Source organism: Gobio gobio, assembly GCF_949357685.1.
Source record: "Gobio gobio genome assembly, chromosome: 17".
Lineage (NCBI taxonomy): Eukaryota > Metazoa > Chordata > Actinopteri > Cypriniformes > Gobionidae > Gobio > Gobio gobio.
In genome coordinates this window covers 47,646,452-47,663,602 of record NC_137110.1, presented here as the reverse complement: position 1 = coordinate 47,663,602, position 17,151 = coordinate 47,646,452, and the positions used below count along the sequence as shown (strand labels likewise).

The 17,151-nt window shown below is 38.7% G+C and overlaps 1 protein-coding gene across 1 annotated transcript; it reads right to left on the bottom strand.

Annotated features, from left to right (window-relative positions):
• Positions 1–13,425: 13,425 nt before the first annotated feature.
• cdkn2d (cyclin-dependent kinase inhibitor 2D (p19, inhibits CDK4)) lies at positions 13,426–17,057 on the bottom strand. Its single transcript, XM_079841604.1, has 3 exons — positions 16,927–17,057; positions 16,613–16,801; positions 13,426–14,273 (listed from the first exon to the last, which is right to left on the bottom strand). Exons 2-3 carry the CDS (start codon positions 16,754–16,756, stop codon positions 13,911–13,913), a joined length of 507 nt encoding a protein of 168 aa, XP_079697730.1. The 5' UTR covers positions 16,757–16,801; positions 16,927–17,057; the 3' UTR covers positions 13,426–13,910.
• Between the last annotated feature and the right edge of the window lie 94 nt (positions 17,058–17,151).

The following is a 17,151-nucleotide window of genomic DNA, read 5'->3' as shown; positions in this document are numbered from 1 at the left end:
AATCCTCTCCTGTGGCCTCATGGGATAGTGAAGTGTCCATTGTATGCTCACTTCAGAATCCCGTCGGAAGAAGTAGGTCAATCGGGTAGGTTGCCTACTCTTTTATGAGTACTCTGAATTCTGACATATTTCTTTTGTCACATACTGTTTTTCCGTCTAATATTTCGGATGCAGCCTAAAATGGGAGCCCAGTCCTGTTCCTGCTGAAGAGTTCAGAGTTCCAACACACCTGTCTGTAATTATGAAGTCTTTATGAAGATTTGAATTAACTGGTTCAGGTGTGTTTGATCAGGATCAGGGTTGGAGCTGAAGTTTACAGGAAAGTAGGGCTGCGTCCGAAAACCTAGACAGTGACTCGTTGCCTCGCTGCCTTATTAGACAATGGCTTGTAAGGCAGAGTTTGTGCATGAAGGCACCTCAAGAAACTGATTTCAGACAGACTTCTTAGGCAGTGTAACAGAGCTGCTGTGTCTGCCTGCTGTGTCTGTTGCTCTGTAGCTCAAGTCTGTAGCTCTGTAGAGCCTTGCTTACGTTTGAATCTTTATTTTGATATTTCTCTTTCTTCTACTGCTAAATATAACTTACTCATCACCATACATTGTTTAAAAATTGCTTATCACATTAAATTTGACATCGCTAGCTTTTAATCTAAATCACCATCACACGTTAGCATTTTGCTAGCCTGTTAGCTTGTTATCTCTGCACCCGGGTCTCCCTTTTTCTGAGTTCATAACTTGGATTAGTAAATTGTGTCCAGCAAACGATTGTGGTAAGTGGTAAATTGGATTAATCAACAAACACGGTAAGTCATGTCTTCTCCTGTCATTATCACCTGCACTGCATGTCGCATGTTTAGTGTAGGCTTCTCCGCTGGCGAACAGGGCTTCACATGTGATAAATGTAAGGAGATAGTTAGGCTGACGGAGAAGATTTCAGAATTAGAAACACGCATCCATACTTTATCTGAGAGTAGTGAGGATGTAACAGCTTTAGACACTGATTTGGATGCGAATAACTTAGTGAACTCTGTACATTCTTCGGTTCCGGCTGCAGGGCCCCCGCAGCAGGGAAACTGGGTAACAGTGAGGCAGCATAATCGCAGACCAAAGAACCGCTTTTCCGTTCCGGTTAGAACTTCAAACAGGTTCACCCCTCTCAGTGAAGCACCCACTGAGTATCCTGTTGAAAGTGCCCTAGTCATTGGCAATTCTATTACACGGAACGTGAAGATAGAGACACCAGCCACCATAGTCACTTGTTTACCGGGAGCCAGAGCACCTGACATCAAAGCAAATTTAAAAGTGCTGGCTAAAGCTAATCGTAAATTCTCTAAGATTATTATTCACGTCGGCACTAATGATGTTCGACTTCGCCAGTCGGAGATCACCAAAATTAACATTAAAGAGGTGTGTGAACTCGCTAGTACGATGTCTGAGGCTGTTTTTTGTTCTGGACCGCTCCCGGCAAAAAGGAGTGATGAGATAGTTAGCAGACTATCATCACTCAATGGCTGGTTGTCTAAGTGGTGTCTGCAAAATAACATAGGGTTCATAGACAATTGGAAAAGTTTTTGGGGCAGACCTGACCTGTTGAAGAAGGATGGCATCCATCCCTCTTGGGGTGGTGCCGCTCTTCTCTCTAGTAATTTGGCACATAGTCTTAGAGCTAAACCTTGACTCACTAGGGCCCAGGTCAGGAAGCAGACAAACTGGCTAAACCGACCGTCTGCTAGCTGTCTCACGTTACCGGAGTCAGATAAATCCCAGCACATAGAGACTCTTTCACCTAGATATTATCATATAGAGACTGTGTCTGTTCCCCGAATTAGTAAATACAAAAAAACATCAAAACCATTCAACAGTAAAAATTTAATTGACGTCCAACAAATAAACAAAATATATAATACAGATGAACAATTGATAAAGCTTGGGTTGCTGAATATTAGATCCCTTTCCCCAAAAGCGCTTATTGTTAATGATATTATTACAGATAATAATCTAGATGTGCTCTGTTTGACAGAAACCTGGCTAAAACCTGACGACTACATTACCTTAAATGAGTCCACCACCCAAGATTATTGTTATAAACATGAGCCGCGTCTGAAAGGTAAAGGGGGAGGGGTTGCTGTAATTTATAATAATATCTTCAGTATTACTCAGAAGTCTAGTTTCAAATATAATTCCTTCGAAGTTTTGGTGCTTTATGTAACGCTATGTAGTGTACATGATAAAACCCGTTCAACATTTGTGTTAGCTACTGTATACAGGCCACCTGGGCATAATACAGACTTTATCAAAGAATTTGCTGATTTTCTATCAGAGTTAGTACTGGCCGTAGATAAAGTACTAATTGTTGGTGATTTTAATATCCATGTAGACAACGGAAAAGACGTATTGGGATTAGCATTTAAAGACACACTAAACTATATTGGAGTTAGTCATCAGTATCATCTGCTCAGCATCCCAGATAGTATAGAAGAACTCGATGTTGCAACAGAAACTATTGACTCTCTCTTTTCCAGTACTTTAGACACAGTTGCTCCTCTGTGCTTAAAGAAGATTAAAGAAAATAGTCCAACGCCGTGGTACAACGAGCACACCCGGGCCCTTAAAACAGCAGCCAGAAAAATGGAGCGCAGCTGGAAGAAAACAAAATTAGAGGTATTTCGTAATTCGTGGAAAGAGCACATTATCACATACAGAAAGGCTGTAAAAACTGCTAGATCTGCTTATTTCTCAACTCTCTTGGAAGAAAACAAACACAAACCAAGGTATTTATTCGATACAGTGGCTAAATTAACCAAAAATAAAGCTTCAACTTCTGATGATTGTAAACAGCACAGCAGTAATGACTTTATGAACTTCTTCACATGTAAGATTGATAATATTAGGAAAAATGTTTTAACCATGCAGCCGTCTAATACAGCATCACATCAGACAGAGCATTGTAGTGTCACTGAGGAAAAATTACACTCATTCACTGCTATAGGAGAAGAAGAATTGGCTAAACTCGTTAAATCATCAAAATCGACAACATGTATGCTCGACCCTATACCAACTAGGCTATTAAAAGAGATGCTACCAGAGGTCATAGATCCTCTTCTTAATATCATTAATTCATCTTTGTCATTAGGATATGTACCGAAAACTTTTAAGTTGGCTATTATTAAACCACTTATTAAAAAACTGCAACTTGATCCTACAGAGTTAGTCAATTATAGACCAATCTCAAATCTACCCTTTCTGTCAAAAATACTTGAAAAGGCAGTGTCTTCACAATTATGTTCCTTTTTAGAAAGAAATGGTATCTGTGAGGATTTCCAGTCAGGATTTAGACCGTATCATAGCACTGAGACTGCTCTCGTCAGAGTTACAAATGATTTGCTCTTATCATCCGATCGTGGCTGTATCTCTCTATTAGTGTTACTCGATCTTAGCGCTGCATTTGATACTATCGACCACAACATTCTTTTGAATAGACTCGAAAATTATGTAGGTATTAGTGGAATTGCATTATCATGGTTTAAATCATACCTATGCGACCGTTATCAGTTTGTAGTAGTAAATGAAGATATGTCACACCGATCGCAAGTTCAGTATGGAGTACCACAAGGCTCAGTGCTAGGACCGCTACTCTTCACCCTGTACATGCTACCACTGGGAGATATCATTAGGAAGCATGGCGTTAGTTTTCATTGTTATGCTGACGATACTCAGCTCTATATTTCTTCACGCCCTGAAGAAACTTACCAATTCACAAGATTAACGGAATGCATAGCTGATATAAAACATTGGATGACTGGTAATTTCCTGCAACTCAATTCAGAAAAAACTGAATTTTTAATTATTGGACAAAAAAGCTCCACAAGTAGTAACCTAGAATACTGTCTAACACTTGATGGCTGTTCTGTCAAGTCCTCGTCGTCAGTGAGGAACCTGGGTGTGCTCTTTGATACCAATCTTTCGTTTGAAAGCCACGTTTCTAGCATCTGTAAAACTGCTTTCTACCATCTTAAAAATATATCTAAATTACGGCACATGCTCTCAATGCAAAATGCTGAACAGTTAGTTCATGCGTTCATGACCTCAAGTTTAGATTATTGTAATGCTCTACTGGGTGGTTGCCCTGCTCGCTTAATAAATAAACTCCAGCTGGTCCAAAACGCAGCAGCTCGAGTTCTTACTAGAACCAGGAAGTATGACCATATTAACCCAGTTCTGTCAACACTGCACTGGCTGCCTATTAAACATCGCATACATTTTAAAATCTTACTTATTACTTACAAAGCACTAAATGGTTTAGCTCCCCAATACTTGAGCAAGCTCTTAACATATTATACTCCATCACGTCTACTGCGGTCTCAAAATTCTGGCCAGTTGATCATACAGAGAATATCCAAATCAACTGCAGGCGGTCGATCGTTTTCCTATTTAGCACCTAAACTCTGGAACAGTCTTCTTAACATTGTTCGGGAAGCAGGCACACTCTGTCAGTTTAAATCTAGACTAAAAACACATCTCTTTACTGTGGCATACACATAAAACACTTTTTCAATGAAATGATTATTAGGCTGCATTAACTAGGTCAGCCGGAACCGGGAACACTTCCCATAACACCTGATGTACTCGTTACATCATCAGAAGAATGGCATCTACGCTAATGATAGTCTCTCTGTTTTATCCCGAGGTTTACTGCAGTCAGCCGGATCCGGGCCGTATCCAGTTCAGATGGTGGACCTGCGCCCAGAGAAGACCAACACAGGACCCCGAAGTGTCCGGGAGACCGTGATTAGACTCCCCCTGCCTCATCGACACGGCATCTCAATAAACCCGTCTCCGGCGTGTTGACTCAGATTGTTCGAATATTACAATTAAATAATACTTAAATCGATATGTCATCCTCAATAAACCCGTCTCCAGCGTGTTGCCTCCGATCATTCGAATATTGCACTTTAATAATTATTTAATCAACATCATCCTCAATAAACCCGTCTCCAGCATGTTGCCCCCAGTCCCTCGAATATTCTGATCTATTATGACCTCCGAGCTGTAAAACTGCCAGAATAATAATAATAATACGCTGTTTGTTAATTGGCCAGAGGAGAACTGGCACCCCGACTGAGCCTGGTTTCTCCCAAGGTTTATTTTTCTCCATTAGGTTACCTAATGGGGTTTTGGTTTCCTTGCCACTGTTGCCTCTGGCTTGGCGTGCTCAGTTGGGGACACTAAATTTTCAACTAAACATCGAAATACATCTAAATAATAAACTAAATTAACCATTTAAACTAAATTACTGATCAAATTATTGATCTAAAGCCCACACTGTCACTGTATGATACTTGAAATTTTTCCAGAATGGCTATACAGCTGAATAAAATTATGCTGCATTATTTTCCTGTTTAACACTGTAAAGCTGCTTTGAAACAATCTACATTGTTAAAAGCGCTATATAAATAAAGTTGACTTGACTTGACTTGACTTTAATGATCTACAGCAAAACAGAGAGAGCTTTGGTACGTTGGTAAAAACTTACATTTATACACAAACTGACCAGGAAACACAACTTTCGGACGGCATCTTTTTTTTCCAGCTCAACTGTCACGGAATGAAAAGCACAGGATTGCGGGATATCAAAGGCAGTGAAGGATACATATAAGCTGCCTTCAAAAATCGATCAGATGAAGGTCTCTCAGGAGACAGGAAGTGGAGCTAACGTTCGGATGTGCCTTCCTACCTTGAAATGTGTCCTCTGAAGGCAGCATTTTCCAGGTTTCGGAAGCAGCCTAGATCTCCAGAATTGATCACCGCTGATCTCATTTTGGGCTGTCCCAGACGAAAGAACACCAATCGTGGTGATTTCTGTGGTCATGGCTCCTAAACGATGGTCCTGTCATACAGTGAGAGAGGTTCAAAGATGGCCGTTGTCACGGTTTTGGGACCAAAGATAGCCTGCAATAATTTTCTTATTGTCAGAAATGTAACATGTTTATCTCACAGTGTGTTTGCTGCTACAACCTACAGAATAGCCAATAAAAATGCAACATATAATGGCGTAAACAACGTAAAACTACTTAACCTTAATCTCCGTTTGCAAAATTGGCATGAAAAGTTGGCCTCTTTACCCTATAGCCATGACCGCGCACATAAAAACCACAACTTTTGGTTTTGGTCTTGCTCTATTTGTTTACCTCCAGGGCATGCTGTTAATGTTTTGTTCTTCTATATATCAATGCTGTACAGTGTGATTTGTAATGATGTTTTAGGATTGCCGAAATCGCAGTCTATAGCAAGCATAAGATGACAGTCTCTCAAAACGAAAATCTCTCAAAAATGATTAGTATGTTCATGTGCAGACACATTTTTAGAGCGCAACAGTTGGGGTCCGGAAGTAAATATCCCATTTATTTTCCATCTAGGGAAATAGATTTTTAATAATAACTAATAAACCAACTACACGGTTGTTATTCTATGGTACTGGTTAAAAGGTTCAACTAATTTTTCAAGTTCACAAATTACTGGTGCAAAATGATACTACCCATGTTTCCACAAAGAAATCTTCACCAATCAGTGAATCACAGCAAGCAAATTGCGCCGCCCACTCCGATGAAGCACTGCTAATGACTATTGTAGTCAGTCTCCCTACACTCCCGTATACTTAAATATTTGTATGTTTATGCATATTTTGCAATAAACATAAAATGTTGATTCTGTACGTACAATCGACATCTTCAAATCAATGGTTTTTGTCCAATTTTCAACTACTTTTTAGCAATCCAACTTTGTAATGTAATGAACCTTGCTGTATTATGTAGGCTATTACAAATACTTATACTGAATACAAATACTGAAAAATGTAGTGGGCACTGTTGCACTCTATACTACCACTGACATTGGCCATGAGAATAGATGAAATGTAAATGAGATTATTATGTTTTGAGCAGCTGTGGCCTCTTCCCACTGAGAGAACGTCGTGCTCTTGAGGAGGTCATGAACACACTAGAGGTCATTGATCAACAGCTGCTACAGAAGACAAGCATTGTTCATGCTGATAACCCCCGTGTTTTTGTTTTTCTGCAATAATGGATCTGATGAGAAATGATTACTTTTCTTCATAACAACAGACACACACACTGCAGCCAGGGCTCTCAAGGCAAATACAATTCTTAACAATGAAGCTTCTGTTGTTTCTTAATGGTAGGTGTGGCTGAGCAAGTGGAAATTTCCACAGGTGTGTGTGTGTGTGGAGCTTTATCTTTATACCTGGACAAAGCTGTAAACATTCCTTTTCATATCATTAACTAGTTTACTATTAGAAACATTGCACAATCGCATTCAGTTCAGCCAACCACCTGAGCTGTAAGTGTCATGTTACAACTGACTTAAATCATCTGATGTCAACACTGATTGGCTGATGACACCACAAGAACACACACAGTCCAAAACCCTTCACTACTTACTTTTTATCCTGAGCTGTGTCAACGTCAACACTTTCAAGAGCCTCCAAAGCAATATAATGAAATAGTTGTAAATTAACTGTCCGAATATGCAAATAATTTTAAAGTATCAGCCAATCAGCTGAAGCTTCAGTGGCTCCCTCTACTGGCAGATTCGTTGTAATCAGTTTGTGAGGGTGTGAGGAAAGAGAACTGCACTGACTTCACTTGCCAGGGTTTTCTCAGGTCTTTAGAGAATATAAAGAAGTCTCTGTCCATCAGTTGTGTTTATTTACTGATTTACACGTTTAGTCTTCAGACAGGCACTAGACATTGGATCATTTTGTCTTTTCTTTGATAGGCCTACGGATTCATTTCATGACCATGTTCAACAACATTCATGAAATCAGTAGCCTACTGAAAGGCTGCATTACTTTTCTTAGTAACAAAATGGTGGACGCCTGGACATATTATCTGCTGAAAATTGTCAGAAATTCTCATATGATACGATATAGATGAGAATTTGTGACTAATTTTCAGCATCATTACTCCAGTCTTCAGTGTCACATGATCCTTCAGAAATCATCCTAATGATGATTTATTATCAATGTTGGAAACAGCTGTGCTGCTTAATATTTTTTATGACCTGTGATACGTTTTTCAGGATTACTTGAAGAATAAAATGTTTAAAAAAGAACAGCATTTATTTAAAATAGAAATCTGTAACAATATTCAAAACAATTCACTCCCGTTCAAAAGTTTGGGGTCAGTAATTTTTTACATTCTTTTTTTTGAAAGAAATTAATACTTGTTATATTTATAAAAAGTAAAAAAAAAAAAAAAAAAAAAAAAAATGATGTTGCACAACTGTTCCCAACACTGATAATAACTATCAAATCATCATATTAGGATGATTTCTGAAGGATCATGTGACACTGAAGACTGGATAATGATGCTGAAAATTCAGCTTTGATCACAGAAATAAATTATGTTTTACAGTAGGCTATATTTAAATATAAAACCATTATTTTACATTGTAATAATATTTCTCAATATTAATTTTTTTTCTGTATTTTTCGTTAAATAAATGCAGCAGAAGAGACTTCTTTAAAAAACATTAAAAATAGTAATGTTTCCAAACTTTTGACCTTTATATGCCAGTCTCTTCACAGATGAATATGTTCTATGGATGTGTAGACACTTGTTTTTATTGTACCGTATTATAAGTTTGTACGGTTTCATTTTTGTGTACATTGGACTTCCTCCATTACAATGAAGAGTTGTCATTCATTTCTTTTGCAAACAATTCAAAATATAATTAAAACTCACAAGATGCCAGTATATGGTGTCTTGAAGATCATTGTGTATGAATTATAAAGTTTGCTATGTTTTGGTAGATTGTGTTGATTTTAAGACATCTATGAAAAAGGGACTATAGTGTATTTTAGAAGAAACATGACCGAATGTGTCAAACTGCTCAGAGTTTGGAATAAGTGCACTCAGTATCGAGAAAAGTTGCTTTGTGTCATTGACACTGCATCCAATCACCTGAAGTGAACAAAAGTCTGCCTAAAATTGTGTCATTTCAATCTACAAGAAAATAAAGCTGAAGCTTCAGGTCACCAGGCCTCCAGTGTTTGAGAAAAAGAAATTGTGATTTAAGGGAACGGCACGAGTCGGCCACTGCTGAGATCATCCAGTTGGTTTAAAACCCATTCACTTCAAACAGTTATTCCAGAGGATGATTTACTTGTGTGGTATGTGGACTTTGTTCAGTGATCTCAAACACTCACTGTTTTATTAGTGACAGCTCTGATGTGGGCACAATTGATGAAGTTGAGCGTGTAACAGTTGTTTGTTTAATCATCTACTGGTCTTCTCCTTATCAGGCTTCAATTGATGCATTACAGAGAATTGCACCGCTCAGACTGCCCTGAAACCCTCAGTGTAATGCAGCAGATACAGTGCAGGCTTTGCTGCTGGATGTAAGAGGTATCCTGAGATTCTGGCTTGAATGCAGTGAGCAAACAAGCGTGCCATTGTGTCTGTGTCCTCTCTGAGTTGTAAACCCCCCAGAAAAACAGACTGTCTGTTCAAAGCAAAGCTCTGTGAAAGCACAATGTTTGCCTTGTACAGTCACACACATTCCTGTGTTGAGTAATTGTGCCTGTACAGGGTCACCTTGAGCTCATACAGACTCTAGACGCACCTTCGGGGATGATTTGAAGGCAACACTAGGCTCATGCATACATACTGTAACTCGTCACATGAATTTGTCAGATTTTACAGTATAAATCAAGCATTCTGCGTTAGTTCAGGCAGGACATGTAGTCATTCTCCGCTATCAGCTGACTGGAAAAGTTCCAACCCCACCCATATCAGCTGATCCGATTCCTATGCACTCCTTACTTGGGGCGTCTTACTTAAAGGGTTAGTTCACCCAAAAATGAAAATTCTGTCATTAATTACTTACCCTCATGTCGTTCGACACCCGTCAGACCTCCGTTCATTTTCGGAACAGAAATTAAGATATTTTAGTTGAAATCTGATGGCTCTGAAAGTCCTCCATTGGCTCAATGGTACACTACACTCTCAAGACCCTTAAAAGACACTAAAGACGTCGTTACAAAGTCCATCTCACTACAGTGGTTCTAAAATAACTTTATGAATCGGTGACAATAGTTTTTGTGCGCAAAAAAACCCTAAATAACGTCTTACATAGTGATGACGATTTCAAAACAAAGCATCATGAAGCTTCGAAGCGTTATGAATCACTGAGTCGATTCAGCGGTTTGAATCGCCAAATTTCAGCAGTTTGGCGGTTTGACACGCGATCCGAATCATCATTTGGCTCACTGATTCATAACGCTTCGTAGCTTCATGATGCTTTGTTTTGAAATCGTCATCACTATGTAAGTCGTTATTTAGGGTTTTTTTGCGCACAAAAACTATTGTCGCCGATTCATAAAGTTATTTTAGAACCACTGTAGTGAGATGGACTTTGTAACGACGTCTTTAGTACCTTTTAAGGGTCTTGAGAGTGTAGTGTACCATTGTGCCAATGGAGGACTTTCAGAGCAATCATATTTCAACTAAAATATCTAAAATATCTTAGGTCTGACGGGTGTCGAACGACATGAGGGTAAGTAATTAATGACAGAATTTTCATTTTTGGGTGAACTAACCCTTTAAGCGTAGCTTCAGTTCAATCTGCCTGCTTGGCTGCTTCTGCTGCACTGCGACCCACCTCCTCCCCAGCTCCTCCTTAAACTGTGTTTAACTTAATCAATGTCATTCTGTTGTCATTGATGCATACTCTGTTCTAAATGGGGGATTTCGCTGCCCTCCCAGTTTAAAAAATGTGAGGTTGTCCCCAGGATCTGCTGCTGTTCCCTGTCTTGGCTTTTTATGGAGCTCATGACAAGGATGGGGAATTTAGAACAGAGCCGTATCGCCAACTGTAAAGTTTTGTAAAATATGGCAATAAAAATTTGACTAAAAGTTTGTCTATGGTGTCTTTGACTTAAGTGGACCTGACTGAATTGTAGTTAGTGGTAATATACATATGTGACCCTGGAGCACAAAACCAGTCATGCGTCTCACGGGTATATTTGTGGCAATAGCCAACAATACATTGTATGGGTCAAAATTATGCTTTTTTCTTATATGCCAAAAATCATTAGGATGTTAAGAGAAGATCATGTTCCATGAAGATATTTAGTAAATTTCCGTAAATATATAAAAAATGTCTTATGACTAGCAATATGCATTGCTAAGGACTTCATTTGGTCAACTTTAAAGGCCATTTTATCAATATACATTTTTTTTCGCACCCTCAGAGAAATAGCTGTATCTCGGCCAATAATTTTCCTATCCTAACAAACCATACATCGATGAAAAGCTTTTTTGTTCAGCTTTCAGATTGACTGGTTTTGTAGTCCAGGGCATGGGTTTTCAAATTGGGGTCCGGGGACAACCCAGGGAAGGTCCTAAGGGGTCCCCAGAAAATTTCAGAGAATAATAACACAAAGCAAATATGGATAAAGTCTACCGAATATCCTGTTTCATTTCTAAAAGTTTCTCGTTTTCTTTGTATCTTTCTACTGAGTCCCATTATCTTGCTTGGAAGGCACTATTCTTAACGCAGTACTTAAGCTGCTTACATGCATTTATTGTGAAAGTTGCTTCAAATCATTTTTAATAGAAAAATGTTCTTCCGGTTTATACATACAACATTAAGTATTTTTTAATTTTGCAAACAATATTTTGCATTTATAATGTCACAAATTATCTAACAGTAAATGTGTTTTTTTTCTCTCATAAAAATAGATGGAATTTAGGATGTGGGTCCCTCATAAAAGTTTCATTGTATTTGGGGGTCCTTGGCATCAGAAAGTTTGAAAACCCCTGGTCTAGGGTCACAAATGATTGAGTATGATCTCAAACTGCTTCAATGAGTCGCATTATTGGTCCTAAAATAAAGACACAGCATGACCTGACATGTGCCTAGTGTTTTGTTTTAATTTACAGGGATTTTACAGGTTTTATGAAGGTACATGTGAGACTTTTTCAACAACTTTTTAAGACCAAGTAAAGAAAATGGAAGTAATAAACTGAACACATTAGGCCATATGTTTTCTAAATGTAAATGTATAGGGAGAAACAGGACTTGTATTAGCAATGATTCAAAGGTTGAAAGTTCAACCGCCAGATCTCCATTACAGTTGAAACACTATGAAAATAACTTTTACTTTTCCTTCTAATCAGCAAAATATTGATGTTCTTCCGCAGTATTTTTGTCTTGTTTTCCAGTGCAATAGTCAAAAGATTCTTAAATCAAGATACATTTCCTGGAGGAACAAAAGGAAATAAGACGTCTTGTTTTCTGGAGGAAAAAAAAATTCTGCCAATGGGCTTAGTTCAAAAATCGACTTGATTCAAAAATAAAAAACAGTTTTTATACCTCACACTGTAAAATCTAATTAGTTAGACTTACTTGAAAAAGCATGTAAACCGATTGCCTTAAAAAAAAACAAGTAAAGTGAAATAGGAATAGTATGTTGTGCTAACAAATGCTTAGTTAGTAGTTCACTTACACAAGAGTTCTAATAACTAAAAAATAATCTAATCTTTTACTTTAGATTTACTCTTGACTTAGTATAGCTACCATAGATGTAACCAGTTGTTTTGCTAAATGCTGAAGTCTGTGTGACTCAAGCATGATCCAAATATAGAGGGATTATATCAACCCAATAAAAGGTTTCATGTGTTTATGATGTAAGCGTTAGCAATAAAATTGTAAACAATCATTATACGACAAGAAGGGAGGTAACATAGATTGCTTTTAAAAGGTGTCTTAATTTCGGGCTAAATCATTAATAGTTAATTATTCAGTCAGAAGCTAAATCAACTTTTAAAAGCAACCTATTTATTACTTCTCTTTCTTTGAAACCAAATAACTGTGATTTATTGTTGCTTCGCTGCACCAGAAAGAGTTATAATAATATGAAAGTGAACACTAATCACCATAATGGTGAGTGTTTCTTTTTTTTGCTTGACAAAATGGCACTCAAACCAGTCAATTCATCTTAACTTGTTTTTTCTGAGTAAACATAGTATGTGAATAGTACAGATTACTCAATTTTTACAATTAAGTTGAGACACTAAGTAAAGTTAACTAAAAAGTGTTAGTTAGATTCACTGTTTTACAGTGACACTTGTTATAAGCATTTAGCATCTCAAGTAAATGTACAGTATTTGATTTTAGGATTGTCAGATATTTGTATGGGGAAACAAAACAAAAATACTGAGGATATTCATCTTATGCAGCGCATGCAACATTTAATGCCATTTTATGAATTTAAGACGTTCTGCTCTGAATTCCGACTTTTTTAAGACCCGCAGAAACCCTGATTTATTTTTATCTTTAATATTCTTGATGAGAAAAAATATCTGTTGGAAAAATCTCAGCAGCTACAACACGACTAACAATTCAGACAAAGTGAGTTTTCATTTATTAAACATTAATAAATAACATTTGAAATACCACAGTAAACATAACGTTAATATACAATTCTTCAATAAATAAGTCAAATAAATTCATACAATGTTATTTACAGATGTTAACACTCCAACCAAACTTACACACAAAACCAGAATTCATCAGTGCACGGATGGCAGGGAATAATTTCACAAGAATAAAAATGTTAACAGTTCAAGTTTCTGCACAGAAATATTTAGCAAAATACCAAAGAAAGTTATTTACACGTGTGCCTGGCAAACCCACACGTGACTGAAGGAGAGCAGCTCTCTTGAGTCCAGTGCAGGGATTTGCTCTGTGCAAAACTGGTGCTACATGTTCCAGCTAATATTATGAGTTCAACTACCAACTATGGAAACATATATCTCAACATCCAACATATTAATATAAATTACAACCTGCTAATGAGCACTGAGGGCTCGCACACCATATAGTTCTTCAATTCGAACTGCTTGCCATCAGGTGCTCTAACAGCTCCACGATCTCCGGAGCGCACGCGTCCCGGGCCACGTCCAGCGCATTGGCTCCTTGGTTGTCCTGGTGCCTCAGGTTTGACAGCGGGGCCAGGTACTCCACCACGTCCCAGTTGCCCTCGCGGATGGCCATGTGGATGGGCAAAGCGCCGCTGTGGTCGGGGACATTGACAGAGGCGCCGTAGTCCACCAGAACTCGCACTGTGTCCAGGAAACCCGTGCGGGCTGCATCGTGCGCGGGGGTCACGCCGCAGCGGTCCTGGATGTTGGGGTCAGCGCCGTGGTCCAGCAACACACACGCCACACTGGTGCAGCCCATCATCATCACCTACAGCACACCAAACGTCTCATTGTGTGCTTTAAAGCTGAAAAAACTTCTTAGGAAGCTAAAAATCTGACCTCTGAAGGGTTAGTTCACCCAAAAAATTGTATTATCCTAATTTACTCACCCTCAAGCCATCCGATAACTAGTGATGAAAAAACTTCTTAGGAAGCTAAAAATCTGACCTCAGTTAAAGGGTTAGTTCACCCAAAAATTTTAATTATCCTAATTTACTCACCCTCAAGCCATCCGATAACTAGTGGTAAATCTGACCTCAGTTTAAAGGACAACTCTGGTGAAAAATGAACCTAGGGGTAATTAACACATACCGAGTTATCGTTCTCTGGGATGCGTTCTCATGAATATCGAATGTAAAAGGTTTTATCTCTAAGAACAGATTAGCTTATAACGCTAGTATATGGGGCATAGAATAAGTCAAATTAAATCGCTAGTTTATTCCACTAACAAGGCTCAAAATAGCCTCACACTAACACGGTAGCATAATGAGGGTCCCTACATGCAAACCCAAGCATTGAGACCTTTGTAAGTGTACAAACAGTTTAATAAGAAGATACTTTATAAAGACAGTACATTACGCATACAGACAGGAGCCATCTTGGAAAACAGTCTCGACAAGTCGAGCCACAGTTGAATAATCCGCCATCTCTTTAGTGTGTATCCTTTGGAAGCACAAGTCTCTGTTGCGTTCAGTTGTTTTTTGTTTAGTTTTTTTTCTCTGTTGCATTCAGTGCTTTCTTCCGGAAAAAACGGACCATATGAGATTCCAAGTCACAGTTCATCACTTAGCACAGAGTTTGTGGCTCGACTTGTCAAAATCTATTTTTTTTTTAAATATATGTACATTTATAACACTAATACTTTGTATTTTATTACTTTTGCATTAAATGACAATAAAAAAGTTACCGCTGCTGTGAGGGTGTTTAGTAATCGCGTCTATGGGAGTGATGGTAAAAATTAACATATTTCTCTCTTTTCACTGCCGTTATCAATCTCACTCTATTTTTTCCCTCTTTTTGTAAGTTGTGAAATCGCTACTGTGGCGTTTTTCTTTTGCTATGTGAGAAAATGGGCACACAAAAAAATATTATACATATAATACATTCACAGCTATAATATTTAACCCAACTATGACGACTTCCGCTCTGAGAAACCTGGAAAATCAACTTTAGGCGCTCAGAGCTTTATTAACCCCCTGGAGTCATATGAATTACCATTATGATGGATGGATGGGCTTTTTTGGGCTTCGAAATTTAAAGTATCATTCATTCCAATTATAAAGCTGGGAAGAGCCAGGATATTTTTTATATAACTCTGGTTGTGTTTGGCTGAAAGAAGAAAGTCATATACACCTAGGATGGCTTGAGGATGAGTAAATCATGACGTTGGGCGCTTTTCCGCTCAGTGTTGATTTTTTTTCAACTTCAGGCGCTCCTTCTAAAACGTGAGGCGCAACAGACGGTTAAAATGTGAGGCGCCAAACAGAAATCTATTAAAAAAGGTCCCCCCCCCCCATCATTTGGAAAACAATAAAAAATGTTGATCACAAAAGAAATCTATTAAAAAAGGCACCTCTCGCTGCAAAAAACGCGTTCTGTCTGATTGGGGCCCTAGACTTCTAATTTGTGATATATATATATATATATCCTCTGCACTTCTGCGATCATCAATACGTCATGCGTCGGGTCAGAGGTCACTCTTCCAGAACTCGACTCGCTAACGGCCGTTACCGGAAGCCAGTGATTACAGTTTATAAAGTTATAAATATGGATATTTGTCTTACACAAACGCATGGATTCACTTCAGAAGGCCTTTATTAACCCCCTGGAGTCGTGTGGATATCTATTATAATGGATGGATGGGCTTTTTTGGGCTTCAAAATCTACCATTCACTCCCATTATAAAGCTTGGAAGAGCCAGGATATTTTTTAATATAACATTGATTGCATTTGGCTGAAAGAAGAAAGTCATATACACCTAGGATGGCTTGAGGATGAGTAAATTATGGGATAATTCAAATTTTTGGGGCGAACTAACAATTAAAAGCCAGGACAAAACGCTATGCAGTTCCTCTGATAAATGAAAATAACGATAACATTATTAGACGTTTAGTTCCTGTTTTTATACGTGTATGTTGTAGTTTTACTTTCTGCATTAATTGGATGATTGTATTGCTCGGCAGAAAAGTAAATAAACGTAATGATGGATGACAGCGGTCATTATGACATCATCGCAGTCCGTCAGATGCTCACGGCCGAAAGGAAAGCGAAACAAATATCGCTTATGTAAAAGAATGTGTATTTTAAAGCTGTAAATGAGTAAATCACCTGCAGTGCGGTTTTCCCGAACTCATTGAGCGTGTCCGGTTCGACCCGGTGATCCTGGAGGATCCGCCGAACCGCGTCCACATTCCCCCGAGCCGCCGCCGTGCTGAGACTCTTCCCGCAGCCGAACCCGTCAAGAACCATCATCTGAAACACCTGGACCGGACACGAACCAGTCACATAAGATCTGATCTGAGAAAAAACCCGAGGAAATAATTCAGTGATGCGGAACATTAACGCGGATCTCTCCGGAGAACCGGTTAAACGGCACCGAGAAACATCAACATTAACGTACGAACAGCATTTAACGCGCTTACCTCTCCGCGGCTGTTTGTGGATGAGTGACCGTTGGTTGTTTATCTGTTTACACAAACACGTCAAAACAATCACATATATATATATGCTCCGTTCGCGTTTGCGCCTTTACATTGCGCGCTTGATCGGCAACAGAGCTGCATGACGACAGGCACACTTCCACCAATCAGAAGCCACACACGCCAACGCGGCTGCCATAATTGGACAAAAGGGAGGAGTGCTGATAG

Bases quoted from the DNA above. Each gene is read 5' to 3' on its own strand.
- cdkn2d (XM_079841604.1), bottom strand. From the start codon at position 16,756: ATGATGGTTCTTGACGGGTTCGGCTGCGGGAAGAGTCTCAGCACGGCG. The intron at 14,274-16,612 runs GTGATTTACTCA...GGTGTGCTGTAG, and splicing joins TCGGGAAAACCGCACTGCAG to GTGATGATGATGGGCTGCAC.